The sequence below is a fragment of the Chamaea fasciata genome, unplaced genomic scaffold, assembly GCF_029207755.1.
Source record: "Chamaea fasciata isolate MVZ Bird 193981 ecotype frontalis unplaced genomic scaffold, bChaFas1.0.hap1 SCAF_4, whole genome shotgun sequence".
Lineage (NCBI taxonomy): Eukaryota > Metazoa > Chordata > Aves > Passeriformes > Sylviidae > Chamaea > Chamaea fasciata.
Genome location: NW_027094089.1, coordinates 60,290,286 through 60,311,312, shown reverse-complemented (window position 1 = coordinate 60,311,312; position 21,027 = coordinate 60,290,286). Strand labels below are relative to the sequence as shown.

General features: G+C 35.7%; 1 protein-coding gene across 8 annotated transcripts in view; it reads right to left on the bottom strand.

The window, feature by feature from the left end:
* The window catches only part of AGTPBP1 (ATP/GTP binding carboxypeptidase 1), a 65,896-nt gene that overhangs the window by 26,959 nt on the left and 17,910 nt on the right, over positions 1 to 21,027 (bottom strand). For all 8 annotated transcript variants that reach the window (XR_010720518.1, XR_010720519.1, XM_066181742.1 and 5 more), the window contains exons 5-20: positions 20,656 to 20,723; positions 20,175 to 20,238; positions 19,666 to 19,812; positions 19,282 to 19,413; positions 17,339 to 17,432; positions 15,686 to 15,723; positions 13,965 to 14,173; positions 13,382 to 13,559; positions 11,869 to 11,966; positions 10,722 to 10,838; positions 9,403 to 10,115; positions 5,790 to 5,873; positions 5,094 to 5,180; positions 4,858 to 5,006; positions 3,326 to 3,413; positions 2,471 to 2,615 (exon numbers count right to left, since the gene is read on the bottom strand). Coding sequence is in view for 6 of the 8 variants with exons in the window: in XM_066181742.1 (XP_066037839.1) it covers positions 2,471 to 2,615; positions 3,326 to 3,413; positions 4,858 to 5,006; positions 5,094 to 5,180; positions 5,790 to 5,873; positions 9,403 to 10,115; positions 10,722 to 10,838; positions 11,869 to 11,966; positions 13,382 to 13,559; positions 13,965 to 14,173; positions 15,686 to 15,723; positions 17,339 to 17,432; positions 19,282 to 19,413; positions 19,666 to 19,812; positions 20,175 to 20,238; positions 20,656 to 20,723 (2,411 nt within the window). In the remaining 2 variants the exon portion in view is untranslated. The remainder of the gene's footprint in view (positions 1 to 2,470; positions 2,616 to 3,325; positions 3,414 to 4,857; positions 5,007 to 5,093; positions 5,181 to 5,789; positions 5,874 to 9,402; positions 10,116 to 10,721; positions 10,839 to 11,868; positions 11,967 to 13,381; positions 13,560 to 13,964; positions 14,174 to 15,685; positions 15,724 to 17,338; positions 17,433 to 19,281; positions 19,414 to 19,665; positions 19,813 to 20,174; positions 20,239 to 20,655; positions 20,724 to 21,027) is intronic.

Here is a 21,027-nt window from a genome sequence, read left to right as displayed (position 1 = left end):
ATCTGATCAGGGACCTTTTTGCCGCAAAAAGAAGTAATAAGTAAAAGAAGAATCAAGACACAAGAACAGAGAGCTGAGAGGTAACGGAACCCGTAGCAAAGACCAAAGCCACCAGTCTCTCATTGAACAGACCATTAAGAATCTACAGACAAAGATTTGGAAAGAGTCACCTGATAAAAAAGAGGGATCAGATTAATTCAGGACATCCAAGAGCGGGGTGTGGAACATACAAAACTCCAGCAACCTGATTGCTACAGTATGCCCTTAAGCCATCTCTCTGAGCAGCCTTACTCTCTACCCTGTGCATCCAAGTGCTGTCTGGACTAGTGCAACTAAAAGGACAGGTGTAAGTCAGTTTGGGGTCAACAGCTGGAATGCACAAGGGTCTCAGCATCAGTAGCTGGAGAAGTCAACCTTTTGGGAGCATCTCTGTAGGTACCACAGGCTATGTCCCAGCTACTGATGGAATCAAAGCAGACTCCAACAGCTGGAGCTGTAGGCACTCTTCAGTCAGTTGTGTCAGCAAAGAGGCAAGGGGATCTCACTATCAGTGACCACAGTGGGTGAAGGTGTTGGTGTCCAACCACTGAGGATCTCAAGGGGAAGCAAGGGGATCTCACTATCAGCAACCATAGTGGGTGAAGGTGTTGGTGTCCAACCCACTGAGGCAACGATGTGTCCACAGTGTGTCCATCAAAGCATATCTGGTGGGACAATAAGGGTTGAGTTTCTCAGTGTCAACACCTGAAGCAGGAACATGGGTTACAAGACCACGTGCCCGGTAACAGCTGCTGGGGATGGGGGGGGCAAGCATATGCATCTTCCCTGCCGCTGGTGTGTGTAGGGGCACAAGTGAAACTTGTGAGTAAACTTTAAGGTGAACTACCCAGCAAGTATGGGCCCCAGGTGAAGGGAGGGGTATCTAGCAGGCAGACAGTCCATGCTGGCATCTGGGCAGAGCCACAAGTGCAGAGTGCCTATGAGATGAGTGTGCAAGTGCACACACCTGTTTGCTAGTGAGCACCAGGCTGGACTAGACTGCAGATTGCAGGCCTGCACAGCAGGTAAGAGAGACCTGAGGTCAAGGCAGGGCTATGGCATGGGTGAGTGTTTCACAGACATGCTTGTGATTCTAGAGAGTAGGCTGGCTTATACTTTTACAAGTGAACAGCAATACATACCAGCTGAAGAGGAGGATGGGGTGTCTGTAACTGTTACACAAGTCACGGTAGTGTTTCGCAGGGGTGCACCTTGTCTGTGGCAGTTCGTGTGGCCAACCCTGCCTGGGGGTAGTGGGCATGCTCAAGTGTGTGTAAGTCTCTTTCTCTCCCTGGGACACATACTCAGACGTGCTAGTGAATATATAAGCGAACAGGAAAGCAGCAGCCATATCCATCAGCCTGGTTCAGAAACTGTGAGGTGCCTTGGCTGGCTTCCAACAGCTGGGCAGGAGGAACCTCCAGGACCAGGAGCTGCTGAAAGCAGCAGCTGCTTATGACATCTTTTAACAGGTACTTCTGTAAAAAGCCAGCATAGTTTAGTGAAAAGCTGGCCACTATACACAGTGCTATACACTGGCCACTGAATCCTCTACTTTGTTTTCATTGCTGTGACAAAGGCAAACAAGACATTCTAGCAAAATGAATTTTGCTTGGTATTAAAAGCTTCAGAAGAATTCTTTAGACAAATCATAAACCTAAGAAGAGGTCTCATTATCTTAGTTACAGCAGCTTTAATTATCAAAAAGTATATGTATAACAGCAGGATACAAGTCATTTAACTCAAACACAAACACTCCATCAAATAAGCACTGCTTCCAGTCAGTTATCACATAATTACAGAATGCATAAGGTTGAAAGGGATAAAGTGGGCCATCTGGTCCAACCTCCCTGTTTCAAGCAGGGCCATCTTACAGCACATCGCACAAGACTGTGTCCAGACAATGCTTGAACACCCCAGGGATGGAGATTCCTCAACCTGTCTGTGCAATCTGTTCCAGAGCTTGGTCACCTGCACAGTAAAGAAGTTCCTCCTCATGTTCAGGTGGAACTTCCTGTGCCTCAGTTTGTGCCAGTTCCCTCTTGTCCCAGTTCCTGGCACCACCAAGGAGAGCCTGGATCCATTCTCTCAACACCCCACTTCAGACACTTCCAGACATTGATGAGGTACCCTCTCAGTTGTCTCTTCTCGAGGTCTTTCCTCATAAGAGAGATGCTCCAGTCACATAATAATCTTTTTGATACCCAGGAAACCCATTTAGCCTGTAAGCAATAATTTTATTTTTCCCAGCACTGTTCATTGGAACAACCTACACATTTTGTGAATCTAAACACTAATATGATGAGAATTCTTCCTTGCAAGGAACATTTTGAACTTCATAAAAAGAAAGAAAACTAATTCAGTCACGAATACTATGTATTATACTAATACTGTAAATATTCATTTATGCAACAAATTATAAGCTTCTCACCTTTAAAGTTGAGTATGTATATGGATAATGGTAAGCAAAGTAGCATACATCATCTTTATGTTGGAAAGTCACTGTGAATGTAATTGTGTAATAGGATTTTCCTTTCTGGCCTCCAGCAGCAATTGAACTTCTTGAAAAATGATTCCTAAATCAAAAAATGAAGGTAATGCACACACCAGAGTAATTTTTTTTCATACTACTGATTATTTCTGAACATATATTCTAAGAATCAGGAGGATTTTTAGTGACTGTATTTCTCTTCTATATACACAGGTTAAATACAGGTTCCCACCAGCTTTAAAGGTACTTTATTATAACAGATACACTGATAAAACACACTAATAAAAGGTGAGCAAACAAAAACAAGCAACAAAATCAAACAAACAAAACCAAAAAAAGTAAGCAAACAGGTACCAACAAAGAAGGATTACATATCAATATGCTGCACATTCTCATTCTGTGTTTTCTCATCCTCCTGTACAATAATCCCACCACAGATTACAGAAGGCTCATCACAAAGACCATAAGGTCAGTATTACTGGAAGTTACTAGTAATATTTCAGGTAAGCGTGCATATATACATTCACTTAAAAGCTTCCCAGAAACAGTGTCCAATTTCTAAGAAAAGAATAAAATATGAACAGCTTAAATATTAGTAGTGTGCTTACAAAATGAGACCCTGTGTATTTCTATCACATATTTACTCTCTGTAGTAACTCAGAAAAAAAACCCTCTTCACAACAGATTAACATAGAACTATCAAATGCAGAAACAAGTACTTCTCCTCAAAAATTGTACCTCATGTTAGTATTCAATGTAAGATTAGCTGTATGTTTGGTTTCTGTGTGTACTTACTTGTAGTAACAAATATCTGTCCCAACACGAGTCCAACACGGTCGAGAATGTAGTGCTTCCTGAACAGAATACATGAGGGGCTGCATACCTGGCAGAAGAAATGCAGCTCATTTTAATGCTTACCTTTAAACAGAAACATATTAGCAGTAATGGACCACACCAACACCTATGAACAAGTCTACAAATTACCTCTACTTATTTACTCACTATCAGAGTGCATTTGTATTTTCATTAATGTCTGGGTATTGTACTGCATGCTTTTTAAACCAGGTGACAAAAGATTGATGATTTTCAGAAACTAACAACTAAAGAAAAGAGTAAGACCTATGGAAAACCAAAATGTAATGTTTAAATGAAAGTTGAGGTTTGCATGAATGTTAAGACTACAAGCAATCTTCAGTTCCACCCCATCCAACTAATACTACAAAAAGGCTTCAGAGAGAACACAAAAAGTTGATACTATCATCCATTCATGTAGATAACTGAAAAATAACTGATGTTTGTGGACAATTTTTTTAACAATTAACTCTTTAAAGTCTATTTTTTTTGGTAGCAAACCTAAGTTGAATACTTACTACGAAGTTAGAGTAATACTAATTGAGTTTTATTTATTCATTAGATAATTAGCCAACCACACTGACTGATTCAGCCAGTATGTTTAAAAAAATCAAAAGAAACTATTAATTAAGTATGCATACCATTAAAAGAAAATCTAAGCTGATTTGATGAAGATTAGTAAATAACTTAAAAGCATCTTATTACTGCTCTAAAATTGGTCTAAACTACCTGCATTCTGTGACTTTATCAATGTGGATGAAAGTGTATGACAAAGGAGAATACAATATTACTTGGTAAGGTGGAGGTGGGAGGAGACATTTCCTCCTTCTTAAAAGACAAATTTCAGAATATACAGCATGAAAAAAATGAACAGTTTTAAGCTGAGTGACACACATACTACATGCACACTCCCAGACAAGAGCAAGAAAGTTCTTTTCAGTCAGCCATTTGTAAATCTTTGAATGAGGCACATTCTGCAAACACTACTTACTAGAGACAGCAATGGTCACTAATGAACCCCAGCATTTCAAAGTAGACTTATTTTTCCTTACCATCAAATAAGACAAAACTGTTTTGGAATGTCTTCACTTACAAGCACATCTAGCCCTATGCAGAAATGGATTAATGATGACAACTGTCATTCTTCTTGATCAGTGTGAATCAACAGAGTTTGTTATTGTCCTCCCCTGACTAATGGTCCTAAGACAATTTAGTTGCAGTTACTAGTAATTTTCTTCTGCTTTGGCCTCACAACAAAACTTCATTTTAAAAACTGACAGCCCTTGGTTTAAGATGCATTTCTTCTTTTTAGCAACAGCTCTCAAAACATTTTCCAGCAGTACTATTAAAATAGAGAATTTAAACTGACAACATGATTATTACTAGTCCTGTGGAGGAGGGAAGGAAACAGCTAAGTTGACTAGTACAGGTATTTTTTACATATTTCTTCTCAAAGCATGGGAAACATATCTTACCGTAGTTGAACTGACTGTTTGACTTTTCACAGTTGATGATGTTAAACCGGTAACCAATGCCAGTTTTCATTCCACTGACTTCAAAGTAAAACCACTGATGATAATGATTGCTATTTATATCTGAGTTCAGAATTAGATCATACTCATTTCTGAAAATTAGCAAAAAACATATCAATGATAGTAAGAAGCAGAACTAAAAGGCCTAAACCATGAAAAGGAGAGTTGAAATATCTTACTTTCTGATCTGAATAACTTTGCGCAGGTTTCCAGATTCAAATTTGGAATTAAACTTCAAAACGTCTGCCTCCTCTGGTACAGAACCACTATGAGTAGAAAAAGGGACCAAAATTAATAAAACAATCTTAGCTAAACCAAATAGCTTTCCTTCAGTCCTCACTGGGCAATTCAGAAACCGTTTTGATCCCTCCTCCGCAGAATCACAGAATGATTAGGTTGGGAGAGACCTTCAAGATCATCGAGTCCAACCCATGCCCTAACACCTCAACTAAACCATAGCACTGAGTGCCACATCCAATCTTTCTTTAAACATATCCAGGGATGGTGACACCAACACCTCCCCGGGCAGACAATTCCAGTACTTTATCACTCTTTCCATAAAGAACTTTTTCCTAACCTCCAACCTAAATTTCCCTTGGTGCAGCTTAAGACTGTGTCCTCTCGTTCTGTCAGTTGCTGCCTGGAGAAAGAGACCAACCCCCACCTGGCTACAACCACCTTTCAGGAAGCTCTAGTCAGTGATAAGGTCACCCCTAAGTCAATACAGCCTGGTTAGCAAAAACAGTGTTATGTTAGATGAAACTTTGGATGAAGTCTGCTGTAAATATTATGAATCACATCATAATATCACAGAGAAAGTAGAACTGGCTTAGAGTATTACTTGAATATTGTTTACAGAAAGGTCTAAAACTTACCTCAAATTATCAAGGTCATACACAACTCTATCTATAATGTCATTTTGATAAATCAGCCTTTCAATATCCTGAGAGATTTTTGTCCTAAGAAAGAAAAGCAGAGTTCTCATTTATATTGTCACCTACTGTTTCCAATCATAAAAGTGGAATTGCCCCATACAGGAAAACTGACAAAGTTGACATGGAGACAGTGTTACAGTTCAGACAGACCATAGCTTCACCCCCACTTACATCTGCAAACTCAATGTGTACTTAATTTTAAACACCCATATGCACAGCTGACTGAACCCAGCATCTCTACATGAGGGAACTGAGTATTCATGCACACAACTCATTGGGTTTTATCTGCAGAAAAAAATGCAGTTTCATACTTCATAACAGAAGCAGATATTACTCAAACATTACTTATGTTAATGCTTTAATCTATGACAACACTTGATAACATTAGTAACTTATGTGAATCCCACCATAATCAAAATTAAAGAGTTTTAGGAAGTAGGTTGTACAGTGAGTGTGTTTGTGAACTAGCTTTTCACCTCTGGAGATCTACGTTCATTTATCGACTACATAACAAATAAAAAAAATTTGGTGATGTCAGCCAAATGTCAGGTGTGTGCTTATCCAGATCATAAAACCATTGCACAACTGGCAGTATCTAGGTCCTGTCTTGGAAAAGTAACAATGTGTTGCAGTTCAAGAATGAAATATAGTGGCAGAGCTGTGTGGAAATGCTTGCACAGCACCTGCAATAAGAAAAGGAGGCAGATTAACAATGAAGAATACAGAAACAGAATGCTGAAGTACATTCAGGCTGAAAATTCTCAATTTAATGAAAATAAATACTGTTAACAAATGAGAAACAGAAGGTAAGAGCACAACCCTAGCCCATTTTATTATATTGAAATTAACTGAAAAAGAAGTCACAAGTTCAAGGTACTGACAACATTGTGACAAGTGACTCACCACAATTCATCTGAATAGGTTCAGCTCAGGACAGAATTACAGATTTTTGACCTTACACTTGATCTTAGAAAACTCATTCGATCCTGGCATGCCTCAGCTCTAAAATGCCACAACATTTCCCAATACCACAGGAGTTTTGACAGAACAAAATCCATCAATGAAAATCCATAATCAGCATTTTATAAACAGTAATGGTATTTAAATACCATTATAATAATCAGTGTAGATGAAAGAAGAAATAGTATTCAAAATGCTCAAGAGAAGGAAAAGTAGTAGCAGACATTTCCACATTCCAAAAAATGAAGATAAGCTATTTAAAGACAATTAAAGGAAAAAAAAAATCTAGAACCAACACTGTTGATGTGAGCCCTGTGCTTAGAGATTACTCCTTCGTGGATCCTGATGATTAGAAAACACTAAAGTGCCCAGAAAAAAACCCCAACCCAACCAAAATTTAAAGGAATAGAAAACAATAGAAATTAAAGCCCAAATTTATAGGGTAATTTACTATATAATAATTTTCTTCCTAAAAAGATAGTGGTATAAAACACTTCAGCTATTATCAATTTAATTTACCCAAGAAATATTATATTGGTGAGATATTCAGTGATAATTACAAGCTACTAAATTTAAAAGGGAAAGAAAAACCACTCCAAAACAGAAATTCAACAACATTTAATCTCCTGGCACATTGCAAGAATTAAAAACAAAAACAAAACAAAAACAAACAAACAAACAAACAAAAAAACCAACCAAACAAACAAAAAAACCCCACCAAAATCCCCAAACCCTACATATTTCTAATAAAAGTAGGAGGAAAATCCATAAAGTCACACCTTAAACCTCACACAATACTTTCTCAAATTACATGGATGGATTAAGGCAACCACTTACTTTCTAAATAAGACTTACCCAGTAGCTAAGTGCTTACATTACAGAGAACATAGGTCACACTGAATGTCGGGAGTTTGGACACAGCTTTGTAAAAGCTTTAAAGCTTTTCCATGTCCCCTACCAAACTAATTGTTACAATCCGCTACAAACTATGAAATCATAGAAAGATTATGCCATTTTTGAACAAGTTTCCTTCTCAGAAGTTTGTTATGTTCCAGTAACAAGACTGAGCTGTTTGTAGAAAATGGAATTCTTAAAACCACGCTCCTGAAAAATGTGATGCAGGAATTTTGATTCAAGTTTAGCCATATTACCTTGTATTTCATTCTAGTTCATACAAGACCTCAAAAAGTTACTTTCAACATAAAAAATACAACAAAAATAAAACATTTTAAAGTTAAAATATACCCTAAAATTATCTTCATGGTCTAGAAATCATCCTTATGTACAATCATATGAGGTTTATTTTTCCACTGCTTTATATCAAACAACAAACACTGGAATGACAAATTGTATCTGACTTCACTCAATTTTATTCAGGAAAATTCAGAATTGTTAATTACTATTAAAACCCACATAAGGATTTGCAAGACTTGCTTAAATGCAGTTGTTAGGGGTGGTTCCTGACTCAAGACTATCTCCCTTCTAAATCAGCTGAATCTATCTAATAAATAACCTGCTAGGGAAGATTCTCCTCCTTCAACATAGAACAATATAGTCATTACGTTATTAGTGTCTCAGCACTTGTCATTTCAATACAAACATCACTTCTTCATTACTTGTGTGAAACAGCTGAAGGATTTTCATTCAACAGCTGAAGGATTTTCATTCAACCACCTGAAGACACTTAATCTCTTAATCATTTTAATATCTAAATATAAAGTTGTTTATATTTATGAGTATAAAGGCAAAGGTATTCAATCTCAAAATTAGGCGAGTGACAAGGTCTCATAGCTACTACTGTATGTTCTGCTAGTGTACTCACACGTCTTTACAGTAATTCACTATATATATTAGCCAGCTCATCGTACCACTTCTGCAAATTATTCTTAAGAATTTCATCACTCTTCATCATCTTCTATTATCTCTCAGTAAAAAATAAAAGGGTGTGTTGATGTGTTTTTGTTGTATTTTATTCTGCAGGACGCAACACAGACTGCATCCTCTGCATTTGTTGCCACTAAATTTTCTTATATTGTGAACACTAAAGCCAAACGCTTTAGTACATTATTTTTTTAACTTTTTCCACTATGTTTCCCTGAAAGACAGATTTTTAGTTCAGCAGAGAAAAGAGGTGAAGAATCTTTTACTTATTATCTGTCCTATCTTGGCTAAGACCTGAAAGTAGCATTCCAGTGAAGATTTTTCTGCTTGGTTGGTGGTGCCGTTTTGTAGGTTGGTTAGTTTTTTGCAAACTACAAAATTTACATGGGAAATGGTGGGAAGGCAGGAAGGGTGAATATAAATTGAATATAGATTGAATTTCACATTTAGAAATTGAATTCCAGAATCAGCAATTACAGAATCAGACTGTGCTCTCTTTGTTGTGGCTCTGTGCTGACCAATGCTTACTCACTTACCTTCAAACTGCTGGAAACAGTTTTAGATGCCAAAGTAAACAGCGTAACATTGCTTGTTAATCACAGCATGGTTAGGGTTGGGTGGGACCTCTGGAGATCATCAGGTCAATCTCATCCAAGATGCTGTTTCTCAAAGGAAAGAAAACAACAACAAAAAGAGGGATATGGTAACTCACCTCTGCACCCCATATGGCCTTTCCAGAATTGGTTCCTTAAATGGGGGTGGAATATGGCCAAAATAATCTGGATAGGCTACTTCTGAGTACTCCGGAATAGACTTTGTTTTCTTCACCATTTCAAGATAAAGATCACAGTCATGAACTGGTGATACATCAGAAACTTGAAGCATGACATGTTCTCCTGATGAACTAGATCTGGAATCCTCCTCCTCCTCTGAATCCACTCCAGTGCAGCAGAGTTTTCCCAGCTGGACAGATGATCCTTCAAAGAGACTACCTCCACAGGGTGAAACATGCTCACAGGGTTTACTACAAGCAAGTGTGGTAAGGCTAGTTTTGCTCTCCTTCTTTACTACACACCCTGTACCATAATAATGATCATTTTTTACACTGCTCTGGAGACTGATTCTGTCCAAGCCTTTCACAATTTCTTGGCTTAGACATTGGCATGATGGAAGCATGTTTCTTTGATCATTTTGCTGATGTAAACTACTGTCTTTCGTGTTATCTTTCTTTGGTAGTTCCAGAAACACTGGCCTTCTATTGCATTCCTCTGTCAATAAAGCATCACATTCCTTTAAAGCAATTCCTTTTGTTAATGGGTTTGCTTCAGCAGAGTGCTCCACACTGGCTGTAGGAACAACAATAGGTCCACTCAAATTTGCATCAGGTACTAAAGGCTTTGGTTTCTTGGAAATTAAGTCCCATTCCTTAAAAAACAAAGGTGAAAAAATAATTTAAAAATTTATTAAGAACAAAAAAAAAGTAAACAGTTCCCCGGTTTCATGTATATTGGAAACATTTGTCTTTCCTTGTTTTAAATGTTCTGTTAAGAAGATGACAGTTGTTATAAACCATCAGAGCAATGAAGTTTCATCTTTTACAAGAAGGCCTTAAAGCAATAACATGCAGTTAGTTCATTAATAACCAAGTATGAAGTCAATGCAATTGCCTAGATATTTTAACTACCTATTTTAAGCAGGTGCACAGCATTTAAGGAGATGCCTAATTACAATGAGGCACTCTCATAAATCTCATATCTTTCTTCACTATTTTACTTTCTGTTGTATGCAATAATCAGACATCAGAAAACAGTTTTCCTTTGCATCTACCCACAGCACCCCCTTCTCAATAAGACTGAAGCAACCATAACACCTAACTATATAACCTAGGATAAAGTACTCCCATATGTAGGTCCAGAACTGCAGACCCATGATTTTTGGCTAGAGGAACTATCCACCAAAATCAGAACATCAAAGTATATTCCAGAGTCAAACTGACATGGCCAGAAATGTTCTGGAAATCATATACTTTACCTGAAAGTTTTCTGAAAGTTCTGAGAAAAATTGCTCATACATTTTCAGTTCTTCTATGGGTCTTCCCAATTCCTGTCTAGGTTTCAGTTTATTAATATCAGTCTCGATATCATCATTCTGAAAGATCACCAGAACAAATTAATCTTGCATCCAAAATTAATGAACTTCCATAACATTAATCTGAAACATTCACCTTCACTCCTGACACAGCCATGCTTTAAAAGATAAAATACCACTATTTCAAAATTAACTGAACTGCAGCTTGAAGATTTAGATAGCTTAGCATTATTAGTTTTCCTAATCCTCCATTTCAACAGCAATATTACAAACATCTAACTCTTCTTTAACTTATTATACACAGATATCATTTCATTTTACATGAAATCCACGCATATTCCCAATACTGGAACTTGTAATGTGAAGAGTTCACCTGATTGCAGTGACAACACAATACTGCTTCTATGGAAGATACTCCCTCCATCAGGGCTCATTTTATCCTTGAATAAAAGATGTAGTTCCAGTTCATGGACAGACAATTCCATTAACTACTAAATACACATAACATAAAAATACAGAATAAGGCAGTTCTGACCAAACATCCATCCATGTCCTAGTTGGCAGCTGGAGAAGAGGAGAATACCTTCCCTAAGTGGTACAACAGTGAGAGGTTGGATGTCTACCTCTACAGCTGGCTAACTTCAGCTACCTTCCAGAATGCTGGAGAAGGTCAGAGCAGCTCCTACATATGGACAAGCTTATGCGCGAATAGCAGGCTGAGAGAAGAACAAGTTGGGAAGAGAACACTGCTAAAGGAGTCTGTGGTTCTGTTCTACTGCACTCCAGATACATCAAGTGAAGCAAACAACTTTGATAAAAATCCTGAAGGAATTTGAACAAGAATGGTTGATATTTTCAAGCAGCAGGTACCTTCTTTGCTTCTGAAGCTTTTTTAATTCCAGAAATTGCACTGAAAACCTCCTCAAACTCCTTCTAACACTTAAAATGCATTTATATACCAGATTATATATTATTATATATTATATATTATATATATTTATATATATATTATATATTGCTATATTATATAGCAACTTAGATAAAAAATTGCTGTACCTGACTTTTACTTACTGATTTTGTCTCTACCAACCTTAAAATATTGGTCCTTGTCATCATCAATTTCAGTTTCAATTTCTGATTCTGTTTCAACATCATCGTTATCATCACTTTCATCTACTACATCATCCACTACAATACAAAAAGGTTTTGTAAGGCAGATTATACATTTAATCCAATTATACATGCTCAAAGAAGATTTTCTACATTCTGGGTTTATTTTCTTCTTTACTTATTCCTTGAAAAAAACTGAAAACCAACTAGTAAACTAGTGCTGGGGGGCAGGTTTAAGTTTTCTCATAGTGTTTTCCATGCAGGAAATTTGCTGATTGTCATTAAAAGGCTCATTCAGAGGTTTACAAATTATGCTGATTTTCTAGTGTACTCATAATAACTACATGTATTGCTTTTACAATACTGACTATAAAAGATTATACTTTTAATAAAGCCAGACCTCTACCCACCCCCCAACATTCCATGTCATTTAATAGGGAACTTTTTCCTTTTAAAGCACTATGTATCCTATTTCCTTAGGGTTTTCACTTCTTTTTATGGCTGAAAACAAACCTATTAAGAAAAAAGTTCACTTTAGTAAACTGGGATGTTTCTAAACAGGTGCTATATACTACCAATCTACTATATTAAGCACAGATTAATTTCTGTGGGTTTTGAAACACACTTCTAAATCTATTTTCTACTTTGAGGACAAAACATAAACATCTTTGAACGACTGGAGTCTGACCCACATGAACCCCAATAGGATAGCTTACTTCTTTCAGACTATGATCACATTTTGTTTCAGGAGGTAACATGAATGAAAGATATTAATAAACTGACTTTGACCCTTCATTTTAGAGTAACTTTCTGACAGCAACTTCATTAGTTGCTTCCTAGGTCTGAAGCTATTTCACCTTATCAGAACATGTATTAATTATCTGAAAAAATGAAAAGTGTTCACAACAGGATGAATAGATTTCCTACAAAGAACCATAAAAATGGTCTGCAGTAGAGTTTTCTAAGAGACTGCAACAGTCCAAGAAAGTAGCTCAGCTTTCTCATCATGCAAATGAAGGAATAACCACAAAAATATAAAAGGCCAGTGCTTCAAATGGCACCCATTAATCCAAATTCATCACATCCTAACGTATCAGAGTAAGAGAAAGAAAGGAAGGGATACATGCTCCTGTAAAACAGGATGTACACTACAAGACGTTCCACATAGAATGTATACAGTACATGAGTTGAAAGGAGAGACCATTCACGTTTGAATACAGCCTATTCTTTACACTTCAGAGTTTGGTGAACATCACCTTTTAGTCCTTGTTTCCTCTTTTATTTCATAAATACATGTGTCTGGACAAAATTTCTATCACTTTAAACTTAATGTTAGAAATTGGTGTTCCACACCAACAGTCACAGACCCTTTGCTTGTTGAGAAATGTCTCAGAGTCCTTTCAGCAGAAAACACAAAAAAGTGCAATTGATTCCACCTTCCATAAAGCAAAATTAAACATACTCAAAGACACAGTACTAAAAAATTACCATACCGTCAGGAGGCAAATTGTACAGCTGAGCCACAGGACCACTGGCAGGAATAACTGGGAGTTGGAAGTGGAAAGCACTTTTAATAGTTGGTAAAGGAAGACGATTTTTGGGAAAACATTTTCTCATTATTAGGCTGGATGTATTGACAAGAGGATCAAGAGTTCTTACTGCAAGGCACTCCTGTTAACAGGAAAACAAAGAAAAATATTTCTCCAATTGAAAGTCCAGCTACATATATATACTATTTACAAAAAAATTGGCTCATGTCTTCTTTGAAGGAAAGAAAAACTTCTACCAACTCAAATCATCTTAAAAATCCAAACTTCAAAATAGAAAGACATTTTCACCCCCTCTTTTTAAAAACTAAGTTCAACCACCCCTCCCAGAGACAGCCACAGCAAAATAACAGCAAATACAAATTTAATTCTGTACTCTTTCACTGTTTCAGTGTGGTACAGAATACAATCCTTACTCCTATGATCAGGAATGACCATGGATTTCATAAAAGAAATATGACAGATCTAAGGTCATTAGCCAAAGAGGCAAAAACAACAACATAAAAAAACCCTATCAGGATAAACTTACCTGTGAAGTGTTGTAAAGAATTTTCATCCCATTGGCATCAATAAATGATTTTCTTCCCAGTTTGATGTTTGTAACACTTTTAATGCACTGTAACACTCCTTTACGAATCAGCATGTATCTGTGTCGACTATCATGACGGTGCCAATCAACATAAATCGTTAAAAGCACCTGCACATATCCTCTGTCTACTGCTCTCCTGGCATTTGTTTCTTTGCAAAAAAAAGTTAGGAAAGAAAATTAAAATTGCCTAGTGACTTCAATATTACTTTCAAATTTTACTTTCAATGTTAACATTCTGTTTATCCAAGTAATTGAATTGTTTCAATTAGAGTAGTACTTTAGCCACCCTTAGCAGAGCTTGACATCAACCTAAACAGAAATGACTGGATAACTGAGACCAGTAGCCTAAACTTCACTATAAGAACATTTCATCTAATTTTCATGGTTTACTAGAAGAACAGCATGCTTTATACTTAAAAGGCAATTGTAACATCCTGTCATTAATTTACCTAGTAAATTAAAAAAACAGAAATGTTTCTACAAAGTAAATCTGTCACTATCCACACACTGCCTACATAGAAGATTTGAAACAAATTTCACTTGCAATCGACACAGTTTTACAACTATCACTCAAATTTCATAAGCTGAAACTACTTCTACCCCAAATACTGGGTAATCAGTATGACAGCTGGAATACATAGTAGACTAATGTCATCATGGAAAGATTTACTTATATAAAAGTTTATGAAATCACAAGTTAAAACCACTAATGAGAAGACATCTCTAAACAAATGAACAAGACCTCCTGTTTTAAAGGCACACCTTTTGAACACTTAATTTCCCCCTCCAACATTAAAGTTTAACTGCTGATTTACAGAATACAATACTGACAACAATTTGGAAATATTTCTTTCCCTAAACTTCCTAAGGAGAATTTGCAAAATTCATAAATACACAAACCTGTAAGACCAAGGTATCACACTGAATAAACAATAATAAATTCAGCACACTGTGACAGTCAGCACAGAAATTTCCCACCATTTGTGTGAAATGATTTTCTGCAAATCTCATCAATTCTTATTCCACTAACAGTACTATAAATGCTAGTGCTTTAACACAACTCTTTGGAGAAAATGAGTTTTTAATTCCTTGTTACAATGCTGGTTCAAAATCTGCAAAGATTACACCTGTGAGAATCAATCGCTGCTGGCTGAGACAGTCAATGTCTGGAAACACACCATTGGTTTTGTTATCTTTAATTCCACTTCAGGAGCATCACTGACAGATTTGTTATTGGGACCCAAGTACTAATTACTCAGGAAGGTATTGAAGTATACCTGTATTTTCCCTAGCCATCCAACAGATATTTTCAGATATTTGTGTAAAGAAGAGGCACAGGAGTTAAGCAATAGGTATCTGTTACTGAATGGCTGAGGTGAGAGAATGTAAAAAGATATTTGTCCACCTTGGATCCAGATCAGTTCTGCAGAAGCAGGGCAGCCTTTCTGCTGTATAACTGACGAAACAGTAACCAACTATTAAACATACATGTATATACAACATAAATAAAGCACCAGAAACTGAAGATGAAACTAATTTCTAGGTTTCCTAGCCTTATTTTTGTTCTGGCCACTGACTTAATGTTTAGTTTTCCTGTGCTGATATATACACACACACCCATTACAGCTCAAGTAGACATTTTCTTGTAGTCAAACACTTACTTGATTTTAGCAATGCAGCAAGTGTGTCTAAAGCAACCCTGTCAACATAACAAGAAAAGTCAAAACAGCAACCAACCAGTAAGCTTAATCTACAACACCGTAAAACTATACAAAATATTTACTGCTTACAGACTTAGAAAGAGTCTAAGTTCATGTTTTCCTGGTTGCAGTGTAGCACAGACTTCACTTTTATATTTTACTTTACTAGGAGATCATGTATCTCTGCTGTATTTAAGTCTGATGACAAAAGTTAAAAATAACAATGCAATGTCTATACAAACTTCCAGCTTTTGCAAAAACACCGCGACAATGTAATGCTTATGACTGACACTCACTGCTTGTGATACTCTGATATTTGCGTCTTTGTTAGCAGCAGAACAAGTACTTTGACAAAGTAAAGGACATTATTTTAGAAAACTGTAGGTCAGTGCCGGCAGTATATGTGAATATACTGAGAAACAATGCCCATCAATCTATACTACAACACAAGATGGCCATGAGATTTTTCTTGTACCCAAGCATCTTCTCTCAATTCAACTGAGCAACTACAGAATGTATATACTTATTTTTTCCCTCTTTGTGAAGATAGACTTGATGCATCTGATCTTAGACCATAAACAAGGATATCATGATTAGTCACATCACAGAATAGTATGTTCATATGTGGAATTTTAGCTGAGCCTTAAAGGAACAGTACATGTTTTTTGAACACTACTTCTGTGATCACAAATACCAGATTCTGATCACATAACGCCATTTCTTCTGTAACAAAGTTAGAATATGCACAATATGAGATTAATACTTTGCTAATCAGATGGAAAATTTAGTTTTTCACTAGTATGTACTTCAAAAAAGTGGAGTATCTAAAGAAAGGATTATCTTCAGTTACATCCACTTAGCTACTTTTTAACCCCACGTTCACCCAAAAACTCCACACCAAATCAAAAAACCCAACCAAACAAAAACCACCAAGATCTACAACCACCACCAGAGTGGGGATTTAAAGTCACTACATTCACCTGTACAGTGAATTTTAATGTTTTTAACCAATAGCCCACTAGGGAGATATTGCTGGGGCTTCCTATTCTATGACTTGTTCTTGCTCCAGATGTCTATTTGCTTTTCAGAAAAATGGAAATAAAAAGGGATGGTTTCACACTAAAAGCACAAAGCAGATTACAGAATAAACTGAACTGGAAGAGGCACACAAGGATCACCAAGTCCAGTTCCTGGCCCTGCACAGCACCACCCCCAAGGGTCACACCCTGTGCCTCAGAGCATTGTCCAAATGCCATTGAACTCTGACAGGCCTGGTGCTGTGGAAACAAACTGAAAAACGATGGGATTGTCTTGATCTGTTTGTTGTGACTTGGGGTTAACCATTGTACAGTTTCCATGCAGGAATGTTAGAGACAAAAAAATAATGTATATTATTTAACTAGTACTGCAACTAGACATTCAAGTATTTTGTGTTACTCTGCTGGGGAAAATTAAAATGTCTCATATTTGTGGTACTCCTTCCCATGTCCCTTCACTTTAATCTTCAAATATTAATTACATTTGATTTCATCAATATTGTTTTTTATTTACAAGTAAGTTTTGAAAAAACATACAAGGTTTTACCATACAGTATATTAAAGAAATCTTACTTACTTCATAAGGCTAGTGTTCCTTTTACTAAAAGGGCCAATGATCTTAAACATTAGTTCTACTACTCCATTCTTTCCCAGAGATACTGCATTCACAGCTGAAAGTGAAAAGCAATCCATTTTAATATAATGTAGTAAGAAAGGCAAAAGAAAAAGATCGAAATACTCAAAACTAAAATTCACACAAGTTAATTGTGAAGTACAAAAAATGCTGAACATTTTTGTCCTTTAAGACAGAGTGACAAACAGACACTATACTGCACATAATTAGCATGATGATCCAATCCTGATAACACTTGGAAAAGAAGAAAACTTAATTACTGCTTTACAAATAAAACCACGTACTACTTCCAATGCAGGCTTCTGCTTTCTTTGTTACTAAGATACAACACAAAAAGAATTTTCTTTATAGAAATTCACAGTTTATTGAAATAGCAGGTTTTCTAAAATTTCAGGTTCTATGATTTGCTACTACCCTTCAGTATTTGGACAAACAGGTATATTCACTAGGATTTGAAATATAACAGTCTACTATAAAATTTTAAAATGCCAATTGGTATAGCTTTTCTGAGAACATATATTCATATGTCATGAATATTTGTTCTCAGAAAAAAAAATTATAAAAGTAATCTATTTGAAAGGGAGGAAATGAAAAGAAATTATGCTAAGACCAGTGTTGGAGAAATATGTGCTTAAAGTATATGTTTGAAGTCCAACAACCAGCTGAAAATACAAACTGCTGACACAGGCACAGAAGTTCCACTTCCACAGAAGTTCAGCAATATGTTCTCCTAACAAACTAGGAAAAGAGCAGCTAAGAATTTACTTCAATATAATAAATGCTGTTATCACCGTAGAATTTAGTACATGAACCCAAGTGGAAATTTCATAATCATTAGCAGCGACATCATACCAGAATCTACGCAAAGTTAGAACTTGTTCTAATAGTAACTGTACACAAACTTGAAGTACTACTCATCAGAATATTACAAACTACTAATTTCTCTTTTCATAAAGAGTGAGGAATACAGAAAAAATAGAACTGATTCAAGATGTCAAATTAGAGACTAGTCCCACTTTCAGGATGAAGCAAGTTTTCAGATAAGCAATGTAACAAATGTAACTATCTGTATTAGACTTCATTTTAGAAGTGTTTTACCTCAATGTCAGAGCTCAACAGAAATAAAGCTTCCACATTTTAAAAATATTAGGGCTTTAATAAATATAGCTGCTCATGTGAATGACCTGAAAACATAATCTTACAGATTATCAAACCAGTTCTCTGGGGGGAACATGGCTATGTTTTCCATTTCTTGCACTTAAATAAGATTAACAAGCACTACAAGCTCAAATGAAAAAAAATAACAGCATCTATCTGTCAGTAGAGACACTGAAAGAACAACATTATTTTCATCAACTTCCTACTGCCTGCTCAAACAACTAGGCTCTTGTGGAAGAATGTTAGTGCAATAGCGGGGAGTGGAGCTCTTGAACAAAAGGAGCAAGGAAAAGATTAAATTAAGAAATAATGAGGTTAAATTGAAATATTTTCTGTGTTAACCAAGTTTTAAATTGGTAATAAATAAACTAATAAAACATCAGAAATAAAAAACATGAGAATGAATAAAGAGAATAATTATTTAACTCTAAGTGCTTCTGCAAGCAAAATGTTTACTTAGAGCTTTAAATATCTTGCTTGTTTAGAGCCTTAAACATCAGCACTTACGCAAATCCAATGGCTCAAAATTCCACACATCCAATAGCGCTGACCAAAAAAATTACTTTTCTAGATTTTAAGCATTTTGAGGACTAAAGAGAAAACTCTCAGAGAAAAAAAACAGTTTAAATAACTAACATGAAACAAGCACTCAGAGTTGATATTTTAACCCTATCTAGATGAAAAGCTTTATTCACACAGAAAAGAAAATAATTGTCTGCAATACTTACAGTTGGTTGAATAAACTCTTAATACTTGAAGACATGGCAATACTAGCCTGTGGTTCTGCAAATTATGCTTCACTAAATTCAATGATATGTTTAGGGCACCATTTATTCTTGCTTTTACACCAATCTTCTTGTCTGACATCAAAGAAATACAAGACCAATTACACTGATTTTGAAATTGTTAAAAAATTAAAGTTAAATGACTGAATTCTTTCTACTGATGCCAACTCTGCTTATCTACTTTCCACCATTCTTTCCTCCCCTCTAATTTACTCATTTTTTTTTCCATCTCTACCAATTCTGAGTATTTGGATGCTTACACCGTAACAGAAAAAAAAAATATTATGTTTCAATTATAAAACTTTAATTACTAAGCCATAATATCACCTTTTGGACCAATTTTTGCAAGAAGAGTATGAAGAAGCACCATTAGTTCTTCATTTGGTGGAGAGTCTTTGCTGGCAGTCAAAAGCAGCTGTAACAAGATCTGTGTCCCTCCTTTGGTGACTAACACACTTGCTCTCCGACCACCACCTAGAAATTAAAATTGAATTGATACATCTAAAGCCAAAGAACAATTAAATATCTAAGATAAAGTTATCATGAAGTTAGTCTTAAGAACGGCAATATTTTCTTTATATGTGACTGCTCTATGCAAGAACATGCTAGACTTACACTTACAGCAACAAACTATTGTGTAGGGTTATTAGAAAGGTAACTTCAGTCCTTACATTCTTTTAATTCTGCATATGATTCAGCAAACAACAACAACAACAAAAAAATGATAATTTATTAAAAAATCATCAACAATAAAAAGTAACCAGACAAAACAAACAGAAATATCTGAAAAATAAAGCATAAATATAATCATACATTACTCCTTAATGAAAACTTACCAACTGAGACTACCTCAATGAGAATATTCAATATATTTAGAATAGTTTGAGGATCTCTTGTATTCTGCAATAAAAAGAGAGATCTGTGTTTAACATAGCTGCCTAATAAAATGGTTTGGATACTTAAAGCTAGGACGAATTGCCATCATAAAATCAAGTAGAACTTTGGATGTACCCAGTTAGCAACTATTCCACTATGCAGCCCAAATTAAACACAAAACGAATCAAAACACACTTTGTAGTATGGCACATCAATTAGAATTGATAGGTGACAAGCTATTTCTTAGTATATCTAAATATAAGGGAGAGAAATTCAAAAGTAGGTTACTTAAAGACAGTATCTATTCATTACAGACCAATACAAGTCTTGAAGACTCCACAGCATATTTCATAACAAATATAATAATAAATCTATATATTTCATAATGATAAAATGCAAAACTGGTATGAACCCGTAACTACAAAAATTAAAAAATTTTACCTCTAGGGTTGACAGGATAACTTCTATTCCAGTGGAACCCTTAGAAGTCATCTCCTTCCTGGTTTTTTCTGTCAGAGAAAAAGATCAATAGTGACTTGCAGAAAAAAAAAAAGCTATCATCTACAAACTGACAAGAAAATTTACTCTGCATATAATAAAACTTATTAAAAATGCATATATGTATATAGAACTAAGTAGAAGACTTAAGGAATTTTAAAACTAATTTTTGTTTTCAATTGTTCAACAATCTTGTGATGGCCTAGGAAAAAAGTAAAGAAAAATACCAGTAAGAAAGCTGCCTTCCAGATACTTCAACTTTTCATATATATACACATAGACATCTATACATATGAAGTGAATTATTACTTAAAC